This window comes from Eleutherodactylus coqui, chromosome 4, assembly GCF_035609145.1.
Source record: "Eleutherodactylus coqui strain aEleCoq1 chromosome 4, aEleCoq1.hap1, whole genome shotgun sequence".
NCBI lineage: Eukaryota > Metazoa > Chordata > Amphibia > Anura > Eleutherodactylidae > Eleutherodactylus > Eleutherodactylus coqui.
The window spans coordinates 108,144,187-108,156,520 of NC_089840.1; the positions used below are offsets into that span (position 1 = coordinate 108,144,187).

General features: G+C 45.9%; 1 protein-coding gene across 1 annotated transcript; it reads right to left on the reverse strand.

The window, feature by feature from the left end:
* Positions 1 to 3,187: 3,187 nt before the first annotated feature.
* On the reverse strand, positions 3,188 to 10,698 carry RPL8 (ribosomal protein L8). Its single transcript, XM_066599965.1, has 6 exons — positions 10,610 to 10,698; positions 8,883 to 9,026; positions 4,804 to 4,945; positions 4,102 to 4,320; positions 3,555 to 3,670; positions 3,188 to 3,391 (listed from the first exon to the last, which is right to left on the reverse strand). Exons 2-6 carry the CDS (start codon positions 9,018 to 9,020, stop codon positions 3,233 to 3,235), a joined length of 774 nt encoding a protein of 257 aa, XP_066456062.1. The 5' UTR covers positions 9,021 to 9,026; positions 10,610 to 10,698; the 3' UTR covers positions 3,188 to 3,232.
* Between the last annotated feature and the right edge of the window lie 1,636 nt (positions 10,699 to 12,334).

Consider the following 12,334-nt stretch of genomic DNA (forward strand, 5'->3'; position numbering starts at 1 on the left):
TAGCCTTTGTTACGTTGGTTCCGGCTCTCTGCAGGTCATTCACTAGGTTTCCCCGTGTGGTTCTGGGATTTTTGCTCACCGTTCTTGTGCTCATTTTGACCCCACGGGGTGAGATCTTGCGCGGAGCCCCAGATTGAGGGAGATTATCAGTGGTCTTGTATCTCTTCCATTTTCTAATTATTGCTCCCACAGTTGATTTCTTCTCACCAAGCTGCTTGCCTATTGTAGATTCAGTCTTCCCAGTCTGGTGCAGGGCTACAATTTTGTTTCTGGTGTCCTTCGACAGCTCTTTGGTCTTCACCATAGTGGAGCTTGGAGTGTGACTGCTTGAGGTTGTGGACAGGTGTCTTTTATACTGATAACCAGTTCAAACAGGTGCCATTACTACAGGTAATGAGTGGAGGACAGAGGAGCCTCTTAAAGAAGTTACAGGTCTATGAGATCCAGAAATCTTGCTTGTTTGTAGGTGACCAAATACTTATTTTCCACCATAATTTGCAAATAAATTCGTTAAAAATCAGACAATGTGATTCTCTGGATGTGTTTTCTCATGTTGTCTCTCATAGTTGAGGTCTACCTATGATGTCAATTACAGGCCTCTCATCTTTTTAGGTGGGAGAACTTGTACAATTGGTATCTGACTAAATACTTTTTCCCCACTGTAAATATGGCTGAATTCTCACATACTGCACTTTATTTAGGTGATAACATAAGTCCAAGGAGAAGCTGCATATGCTTACTAGAAAGAGAAAAAAAAACAAAACAAATTGCTAAAAATTGTTCTGATTCAAGTCCAGTATGACACGTACATTCTATAGTTTTCACATAAACATACATTTATATTGGAAGTCTGCAAAAAATACACAAGATGTTCTATGTTCTTATGCATTTGTGCAGGGAAATTGAACATTTTTAAGTCATTAAACTAATTGGCCATTTCAATGGCTGAAAGCATTGTTGCATACTTTCTGCGTGTGCAAAAGGTACAGTTGTGCACGTGCTTAGTAAGGCCTGATGCCCAAATAGACGTACGCTTGTGTGCATCCGGTTTTAGTATACTCAAACTATGGAATGCTTTACCCCAACTATAAGTAACCCCTTGCTTCATAGGTAAGCTAGTCCTTCCTCCACACAGGACTGTCCGCTGCTCCTCTGTAATCTTCAGGCAAGCAAAATCCTGTGCCAGTGCTTGGTATTGCCCGCAAATGTAAAATACCACCTCTACGCAGGGCTTTTTTTCCCCTAGACTCACGAGAGGCCACCTACCCGTTTTATAATCAGTTGCCCATTTTCCAACCCTCTCTGGCTCTCCTACATCTTTTTTTTTTTTTTTTTAAATGTGGAGCTCAAAACTAAATACCATTCTCTAGGTAGTGTAATCCCAATCTTCTTCTACATCCCCAAATCTAATTTGATATTGCAGCTGTTTAACATTAGGCAGTGCTGCCTTGTTTGGGACCAGTTTGCTAGTTATGGAATTTGCACTGGAACATATACCCTATATTCAAATGAGCATGAAACCCGCAGCATATCACTGCACACCAGTGGTTCCCAAGCCTTTTCAGCCATGGAGCCCCTTTTGAAGCAAAAGTTTCTTGTGGAGCCCCCAAAGTGGGACAGAGGATGTGGTCAGGGGAGGGGTTAGGGGTGTGGCTTAGAACATGATTTAAAAGAGAAAAACCCAGGGAGCAATGCTGGAGCGCTGGATGTGCTATTCATATATTTAAAACTAACATGCTGCGGAATTAAATCCTGCACCATGTCAATATCCACACAGGTTTCGTGCAGATTTTTCCCACAGCGTGTAGATGAGATTTTCAAAATATCTCATCCACTTCGCTGCTACAGCTACTGTGATTTCCCCCTCTAGAAATAGGTGACCCCCCACTCTACTCACTGCTGCAGCAGTGTACAGACAGGCTATAGTGAGGAAATGGATGAACAGGGCCTGTGGTGGCATAGCAAAGCGGGTCACATGATCGGGGCCAGCTCATGTGATCCGCGTGGATTTGCCACCGCAGGTCCTGTTCCTCACTAGAGCCTGTCCGAACACTGCTACATCGGTGAGTCGAGTGGGGACCTAGACCCTCGGAGCCACTGGCAAAAAAAATTAAATAAATAGCTGTTTGGGAAACGCTGCTTTACACAAATTCATGTCATATTGCCCATGCCAACAGCTTATCCTTCTGTAATGTTATACAGCCACACTGAGCTTTAACCCCTTACACTATAAGGCATGCATTTACATACTAGAGGTTTGGGGTTTGTATGGAAGGGGATGTGGGTGTTAGTCATTTCTTACAACCAACACCCGCTGCTGATCAGAGTCATTAACCCTTTAAACGCTCTGGTCAATGTTTGGGGGTCCAGTTCTGCCCCACCTCCACCCCCCGCAATGAAAGCACAGGGAGCCTTCTGAAAGGCCCCAGGGCTGCAATTGCAGATTGCCTATCAAGCCATGCCTGTGCTGTGGCTTGATTCTGTTACATTACACCGCGATCTAGAAGGCAATCAAACCACCGCAAGTTCTTGTCCACTAGGGGGGACTTAGGGGGCAAAAAAAGGGCCACTCTGGTGATTTATTTCTATTCATTCATGTAGCTATCTCCCTGGTATATATGTGAGCCAGTTTTAACTTTGTTAGTTATTTCTTTCAGTCTAAAACTCCCAGCCTTTTTTTTCCCTCAGATGGTCATGTGATCTCAGTTCTGACCAGCTCAGACCTACATAGGTTTATGTGTTCCCAAATTAAGTCAGTTTCATTCTGTGTAATGCATGCATCTATCACAAACTTCCTACAAGGGGATACAAATTCCCCTATCGCAGTTACTGATAATGAACACACAGGCATTATAAACGAGATCACAGCTCATGCTCCTGTTTATATACTTATGGCCTGTAGCTAATTTAGAAGAATATAGAAGGTAATAATTAAACTCTCGATGCTCGCTCGAGTAACTGCTTTATCCAAGCGCTCACTCATCTCTACTTGCTACCCTATTTTATACAGGCACAAAGAAGCCATAAGAATTTCTATTCCATAGCTTTATACAACCCCTGCAATAAAATAGTGGCAAAAAAAAAAAAAAATTCCCTAAATTAATGTGGTTGTTGTACCCCTTAAAGAAGCACCGGTTCAACAGATAAGTCTTATTAACACGAGGTTAAAAGCAACAAAGACAACATATTTGGTTCTTTTAAACAGTTTATTATGTAAATTGTGCACAAGTTACTAGTTCTCCTTTTCCTGCACAGTCTTTGTGCCGCGCAGACGACCAGTACGACGAGCGGCAATAAGACCAACTTTGCGACCAGCTGGAGCATCTCTCCTAATAGTTGAAGGTTTACCAATGTGTTGATGGTTACCACCACCGAAGGGATGTTCAACAGGCTGCAGAGAAAGAAAGAGTGATGTAACAAAGCTGCATAACAACTCAGTACAATAGTCCTTCCAGGAATGTACGTTTTCTATATCCCAAGAGACCTTCCAACAGACCCCTGGTAATGTGGTACTCACAATGCCATCATTCAATAAGTAGAATACAAAAACTTACATTCATAGCCACACCACGGACACGTGGCCAGCAGTTTCTCTTGGCCTTGTACTTGTGGTAAGCACGACCTGCCTTCAGAATGGGTTTGTCAATACGTCCACCTCCAGCAACAACTCCTGCATTGCAAAAAAAAAGTTTAGTTAAAATTTACATTGTATTCTGGAGTGTAAAATTACAAAAAGAAAAATGCAACTTCCTTTAAAAGACAACTTCAATAAAGAAAGTCAATACAAGCAGCACTCACTTATTCCCAGTAGGGCTGGATCTGTTTAATGCAAAGCCAACGGTAAATAGAACCTGGACCTCAGTTCCATTGGGTACACACGGAAGAATGAAAAGTCCACGGCAGCAGTGACCTGGTAACAGCATGGGTCGAAACGCTGCTGCCATAACTTTGATGGAGGAACAAAAAGTTTTTATGCATCACTGTGCTGCCACGGACTTTTCATTCTTCCTTTAAGAAGACAAAATGTGTGGTAGTAACAGGCTCATGCATGAGGATTACTCCACACTACATAACATTTGGGGTTATAACATTAATACCCACCAACAATTGCTCTGTTTGCAGAAGAGATGACCTTCTTAGAGCCAGAAGGCAGCTTTACTCTGGTCTTCCTGGTTTCAGGATTATGTGAGATGACAGTGGCATAGTTGCCAGATGCACGGGCCAGTTTGCCACGATCGCCTGGTTTCTCCTCTACACAACACACAATGGTTCCTTCTGGCATGGTGCCAACTGGTAGGACATTGCCAATGTTAAGCTGAGCTGGAAAAAAAAAAAAAAAAAAGATAGAATCACCTTAGCCCATGCCCAACTTTGAAGTCATAGCCCCCACATTCACATACATTCCCTCTACAGAGACGTTACAGTAGTTCTACAAACTAAACAAGGGAATTCATGACAGGAACAAAGTGTGAAACGTTTTTCTTCACTGCTAAGCACAATACACTGCGGGTATCTGACGGGAACATACTGTATGTGATTACATTTTTAGCAGTTGCCTCTCTGTACACCTTGAATTTCTAAGAGACAAGTACAGCCAGTGCATCAAGTTAGTTTTATCACGCCTATCAAAAGCACCCTAAAATGTAAGGTACATTTCATAGTAAAGGCACCAGCGGCTGAGTGGAGCCACCAAGCACAAAAGGCCAGATTAGTGTGAAGATATAGAAGTTTTATAACGTTAGACGCCCAAGAAATCGCACCTGTTAGTCAGTAATGGTGCTCATATGTAAGTGGTTATTATACCTTTCTTTCCGCAGTAGACAAATTGACCAGTGTGGATTCCCTCAGCTGCAATGAACAGTTCAGTCCTCTTCTTAAACCTGTAGGGATCACGGAAGGCAACCTTGGCAAGAGGAGCGCCACGGCCAGGATCATGGATAATGTCCTACAGAACAGAGAGAAATCCATTATTTTTAAAGCAAAGCAATAGACCAGTAATGTACTTGATTTTATAAGTCTACATTAAACTCAGTATGATTAGCAATTATATATTGTTGCAGCTCAGACAGAGAAATCCACATTGTATGAACTACGACAGATTTTTTTTACCATTCGAACTGCTAAAATTATGTGTATTTTGCCACAGAGCTGACAGCAAAATTGCACTGTTTAAACAAGGCCTTGCTGTGCTTTAACTAACGAAATCACATCTACACTGCTCAGTACTTCTCCAGTGTACTCCAATATATGTCTATGGTTGTGCTATAGAGAGTTAAGGCTCATTCACACAGGGCATATGAGTCCAATGTTGTGAGTCTTATCACAGCCCCTATGCTCTGCGTACGGGCTACAATAGGCAATGCGCATACCCAGGATTCTGACATGCACCGTGTGACTTTTTTTCTTCAAATTCCTTGCTCTGTGCAGATCAGGGCTGCGTATAAAACGCGGTCTATTGGCAGGCATTGTGAAGAGGTAGCATTTCCCTACACAGCGATTGTAACTCAGAGAAATAGAGCATGCTGCGATTTATTTCTCCTGCATTTTATAAGCAATGACCGCCTCGCAGTCCAAAGCAGGTGTGAATGACCGAATGAAAGTCTATAGGCTTTAATTGCCTCCGTTCACCGTGTTATGCACGGGAAATACGAGTGCGCAATACGCCTTGTGAATGAGCCCTTGGGCGGCCCTCCACTGGTGTGAAATATTGTGCGAGATTTAGGTGTTGCGAGATGCACAAATATGAACCCCATTCTTTTGAATGGGTTCTTACACATCAGCGATGTTTTCTTGCATGGCACCGAGATGCGATGCTATGCAAGAAACAAATCGTGGCATGTTCTATCTAGCTGCGAGAGCTCACATCGCAACCCCATTGCTGTTAATGGGGCCAGCGGCCGGGATTCCATTCATTTCCGCTATGATCTGAAGCTCTTTTCACGTGAAAACATCTTGCATCCACTGGGCTTTTACATGGTGGGGAGCGCAATATTCATGGCCCCATATAATGTTCACCAGTGTGAAGTTAGCCTCGGAGCTGAATCTGCATTTTTTTTTGTGTGCAGTGTATATAATACATCCTGATAAGAGGCTTCTGATACGATTCTGCAGGTGCGCTATATCTATCTATCGCACACCTGCAAAGGGGGAAACTAGTGATAAATGCAGGATACATGTCATTATAACCAGAAATGGCCACACACACACACACATTTTCTTAAAGGCTGTACAGGTTATGCTTTATACATGGGAGTGGTAAGGACACAACCATCTACGGAATAGTCTTAAAGGGATTATCCCAAGAGACGGTCAACTGACCAGTAGATATCGGACCTCTGGGAGCCCCATCAAATCACAAAAACAGGGGTTCTGTGGGACTGCCAGAGAAAAGCCAAGTACAGCACTCAGCAATTTCTGACTGTCTCAGATGACTGGAGCATCAGCGCACATACGAGTGATGCCCTCAGCCAGCCTGTGTGGGCAGAGTAATCAGAACACTGGCTCTCCTAGGAGTTCTGTCACGATTTACACAATTTCTGCTCCTAGTCACAAAGTTATATGACTATCAGCTTCTCCCCCTCTATTACATCGCCTAACAGATTCGCTTTATATTTGTGTGAAGAAAGGTGGCAACTCATGTCATCCATAGGAGAAGATCAGAGAAGGGGGAGTAAACTGCTCTCGGGACCAATTGGGGTCTCAGCGGCGAGACCCCCACTGATCAGACTTATTATCCATTTTATGGATAGGTGATAAGTTTTAGTTTTTTATGCACACCTTTAATATAAGAATGTTAATACTGGTAATATCTAATCACAACATTTATTGCATTCCTAAACTTTGTAAGGCCGGCTGCAGACGAACGAGTCGGATTCCGTATACAGGAGCCCGCAGCGGAATCCAACCCTATGCCCAGCTGGCTTCCACGCGTACCTGCTTCTTGTCTTTTCCTGTACTGTGGATGGTCCTTAAAGGGGTTGTCCCGAGGCAGCAAGTGGGTCTATACACTTCTGCATGGCCATAATAATGCACTTTGTAATGTACATTGTGCATTAATTATGAGCCATACAGAAGTTATAAAAAGTTTTATACTTACCTGCTCCGTTGCTGGCGTCCTCGTCTCCATGGTGCCGACTAATTTTCGCCCTCCGATGGCCAAATTAGCCGCGCTTGCGCAGTCCGGGTCTTCTCCTCTTCTCTATGGGGCTCCGTGTAGCTCCGCCCCATCACGTGCCGATTCCAGCCAATCAGGAGGCTGGAATCGGCAATGGACCGCACAGAAGCCCTGCGGTCCATGAAGACAGAGGATCCCGGCGGCCATCTTCAGCAGGTGAGTATGAAGACGCCGGACCGCCGGGATTCAGGTAAGCGCTGTGCGGGTGGTTTTTTTTAACCCCTGCATCGGGGTTGTCTCGCGCCGAATGGGGGGGGGGGTTTAAAAAAAAAAAAACCCGTTTCGGCGCGGGACATCTCCTTTAAGACATGTCGGACATGCGCAGCACTTTTTTTTTTTAATCACTGCTTTTCCCAGCTGTTGGTATGCAATGACACAGGTATCTGCGACCTTTCCGCAATGACACTGCAGAAGGTCTGCGGGATCTGCGCCAAAAATGGAACACGCTGCAATTTTTCCACTGCGAGCGGAAATTACAATTGACTTCCGCTCGTGTGCAGAAGAAGCACTTTTCCATAGTACGGTATGTTACAAACAGTATTTGATGCAGATCCGCAGTGCGGACACCTGCCACAGATTCTGCAATGCCAATCTATTTGTGTGCAGCGGGCCTAAGCCAACATTTTAAGAGCATGTTCACTTTCAAACAGATTATAACAGAAAATGCCTTAGGCCACCTGCACACAGATGGGTTTTTGCTGTGGGCGTCCACACTTCAGATCCGCGGCAAATACCATCCATAGCATGCTATGGGAAATCAATTCTTCTTGTTGCGCACGAGTGGAAATCAATTGCTGTTTCCGCTCATGGCCGGGTGAGGGGGCGCATATTACTTCCCAAATCCGCACCAGTCGCAACCTGATTGGTTATTTGGGTTGGCTGATTCACAGTCATTGGTTATTTGGTTTGGCTGATTCACGGTCATTGGTTGTTTAGGTTGGCTCATGTAGAAGTGGGGAGTAAAAGTCTAATATGCGTGTGTGGGGGGAAATCACAGCATGATCTATTTTTCGCAATGGAAGCAGTCCAACCCACAGCCCTTCTGCAGATTCCGTTTAAACAAAAATCTGTACAGAGCATACCCGACGGCGAGCCGCCAGGTCCATCCGCAGTACAGATGAAGGGGAGAAATTACAGGTACGCCTGGACACCGCTGCTGTTGGGGTCGGATTCCCGTATGCAGAATCTGGATCTGCCGTGTGCAGGCGGCCTCAGTGTACCACCTGTTATAACAAATATAGTAAGAGAATTTGTAGCAAATGGTCCTCACTCCTGACGTTACACCGTGCAGCAGCCTTGCTCTGCGACTATCATCTTTTTTGGCAGTAGTCTGGTTCGGTCCATGCTCACTTTCCTCTTCAGTAAAGAGGACAGACATGAGTAAGACCGGGCTGCAGTGTCAGAAGCGTGGAACACCAGCTACACACATGAAATGATGCACCTGCACTGCGGTCACTCATTAACATCACTGAAGGTGTACTATAAACCGCAGCTCCCCATTCTCTGCACGTTACCCTTCAGACTGAAGTCGGCCGACAGCGTACTGGCTACCAGCATGAAATGGCTACTTAAAGTAGGGAATCAAATGGATAGCCGTGAGAAGCAGTGGCCTACTATACAGCTGTGTGCCCTCCTACCCCATCACTTCCAGCAGAGCTGCAGTTGTGACACCAGGATCACCCTCCTCCAGACAGTACAGAATACTCACTTTTACAATACCCTTGATGTAGCCATGTCTTTCAGCGAAGTCGACAGCCCTGAGCTTAGCGGGGCCTTTTCTGTGCTTCACGTGAGCTCTGAAAACAGAGCCGGCACCTTTTCTCTGTCCCCTGATCACACGTCCCATCGTGTCCTGCAAGGCCAAACACAACAGTCATGTTACATGCAGCAGATTTAAGGAGGCCATGAAGAGAGGTCCGCAGTTTATTTGCTGCACAAGCTATTGTTTTCTCCCATTATCCATTATAAAGGGGTTGTCCCACAAAAATAATCACTTATCACCGCTCCACAGAAGAAGCATCTGATTCCAGCATTCACGAGAATGGGGGTCCCGACTGTCCCTGACCGAGATAGGCAGTGGTCACGCACACCCCCACTGCATTCATCCAGGGACCCCCACTGCATTCATCCAGGGACCCCCACCAGAGAGTTAGCTTATTATTACATAATGGTGAACACCATTTAAAAAAAAAAACAATATTGTGGAACTTTAGAAGGGCAGAGTGCTGCCTTTACAAAAAAACCTAAGCCCTCAGACTAACTTCCCACGGGGCGAGCGCGATATGGGGGCCGTGGATCACATCCCAATATTGGGCTCGCCAACATGAATTCCCAGTGAATGCGAGGCGTTCTTATGTCAAAACCGCCTCCCATCACTTGAGAATAGAAGCAGTCCTCCACTGTTGCCGACAGCTGCGGCAGAGGATTGCGTTGTTTTGCACCGCATGCACCTAGAGCGCTGCTGCCGCCGGCCTCACTGGAAACAATAGGCTCTGCGATGCTAGTGCATGCAGGAAGATGGGACGTGCCGCGATTTTCTTCCTGCATTGCATTGCAGAGCCATGTGGGAAACATCACTCATGTACATGACCTCATTCCAGAGTATGGGGTTCACATACATGCGAGGTCTGTGTTTCACAAGGCACAAGTCTCGCCCGTGTAAAGGCAGACCCGTACAGCTGGCAATAACTTACAGCTCTCGTAACTCAGCAATGAGTCGCTTGGACCTTAAAGCAAAATAAATCAGGCCACCAGTAAGGGGTGCGCTCCCTGGTCGGCGACTGCCGGGTTCTCTAAGGCCGGGGGTCACATCCGTGCTGGGATCTACAGTCAGAGGTTCTGCCACCGATCCGGCACAGTATACCGGAAGACGTAGTGCTGCAGGCAGAGCTCTTCCTTCCAGTAAAATGCCGGGCAACCGAGCGGACCCCATCACAGTCAGTGGGGTCCGTCTGGCACAGTTCGGTCCACCATAAGTCAGAACCGTTCAGCCGGGGATTCCCTTATCCTGCTCCGGAGCGGCTCAGGAAACCGACCCCCACCGCAGATGTGACAGCAGCCTTACAAACAGCCAAGGTGAATTAGATACCAGCTGCCCGAAGCTCATACACCCTACGGGGGGCGCTGGCAGGCTACACTGTGCCATGTCCACTACATAATATCCCCCCTCTATCTGCCCCCTACAGCTGCCAGCAGAGCGCACTGCATCTACCGTACTCCTCAGTGTATGTGCGCACAGTAACTACAAGCCCCGCTGCCGGCCATCCGCACATCGTACCGTCTGCCCGGCAGAACACACCAAACGTACACATACATAGGCCCGGCGAACATCCAACCCACCAGCACCCGTCACCCCACACAGAGGACCCCGGCGGGACGGGATGGCTGAGATCTAGGAGGGATGGTGAGAGAGGAGCCACGGCTACGCCATCTTACCTAGGCCGGGGCTGTCCGCGAAGAGGAAGTTCCTGGCGGCACGCTGCGACTTCTTCCGGAGGACGCAAAGCAGGCTGGGAAGTGGTCGGCTGTGAGTGACGTCAGAGAGCGGGGGGGGGGGGGGGCGTGAGGTACCGCTGCCATACTGGTGTGACTGACCAATACGGTCAGCGGTGAGGGGAGTGGGGTACATGGCGGCATGTGTACCCCGAGGAGAGGGATCACAGCAGCCTCACAATATGGGCTCTTAGTTTTGTGGAAAACATCCAAAAATCACGAACAACCAACATTTTTAGGGTGATTTTCAGACGATTTCACAATTTCTGTGTTTTGCAAGTGACCGGAATAATATACATGAGAGATTATAATATATAGGAGGCGGAATAATATACATGGGGAGGGGGGATAATATACCTGAGGGTAACAATATACATGAGGGGAAATAATATACAGGAGGGTAACAATATACATGAGGGGAATAATATACAGGAGGGTAACAATATACATGAGGGGAATAATATACATGGGGAGGGGGGATAATATACAGGAGGGTAACTATACATGAGGGGAATAATATACATGGGGAGGGGGGATAATATACAGGAGGGTAACTATACATGAGGGGAAATAATATACAGGAGGGTAACAATATACATGAGGGGAATAATATACATGGGGAGGGGGGATAATATACAGGAGGGTAACTATACATGAGGGGAAATAATATACAGGAGGGTAACAATATACATGAGGGGAATAATATACATGGGGAGGGGGGTTAATATACCTGAGGGTAACAATATTCATGAGGGGAAATAATATACAGGAGGGTAACAATATACATGAGGGGAATAATATACATGGGGAGGGGGGTTAATATACCTGAGGGTAACAATATACAGGAGGGTAACAATATACATGAGGGAAATAATATACATGAGAGGTTATAATATATACGAGGCAGAATAATATACTGGAAGAGTAATAATATACATGAGGGGAAATAATATACAGGAGGGTAACAATATACATGAGGGGAATAATATACATGGGGGGAGGTTAATATACATGAGGGGAAATAATATACATGGGGAGGGGGGATAATATACCTGAGGGTAACAATATACATGAGGGGAATAATATACATGGGAGGTTATAATATATACGAGGCAGAATAATATACTGGAAGAGTAATAATATACATGGGGGGAGGTTAATATGCATGAGGGTAACAATATACATGAGAGGTTATAATTAGAGATGAGCGAACCTACTCGACCACGCCCCTTTTTCGCCCGAGCACCGCGATTTTCAAGTACTTTCGTACTCGGGCGAAAAGATTCGGGGGGCGCGGTGGGTGAGTGGGGGTTGCAGCGGGGAGTGGGGGGGAGAGAGAGAGGGCTCCCCCCTGTTCCCCGCTGCTACCCTCCGCTCCGCCACTCCTCCCCCGGCGCCCCCCGAATCTTTCCACCCGAGTACTGAAGTACTCGAAAATCGCGGTGCTCGATCGAGTAATTACTCGAAACGAGTAGGTTCGCTCATCTCTAGTTATAATATATACAAGGCGGAATAATATACTGGAAGGGTAATAATATACATGAAGGGAATAAAATCCTGAAAGTGTGATAATATACCTGAGGGGTAATAATATACATGAGGGGAATAAAATCCTCTAAGGGTAATAATATACATGAGGGGAAATAATATACCTAAGGGATAATAATA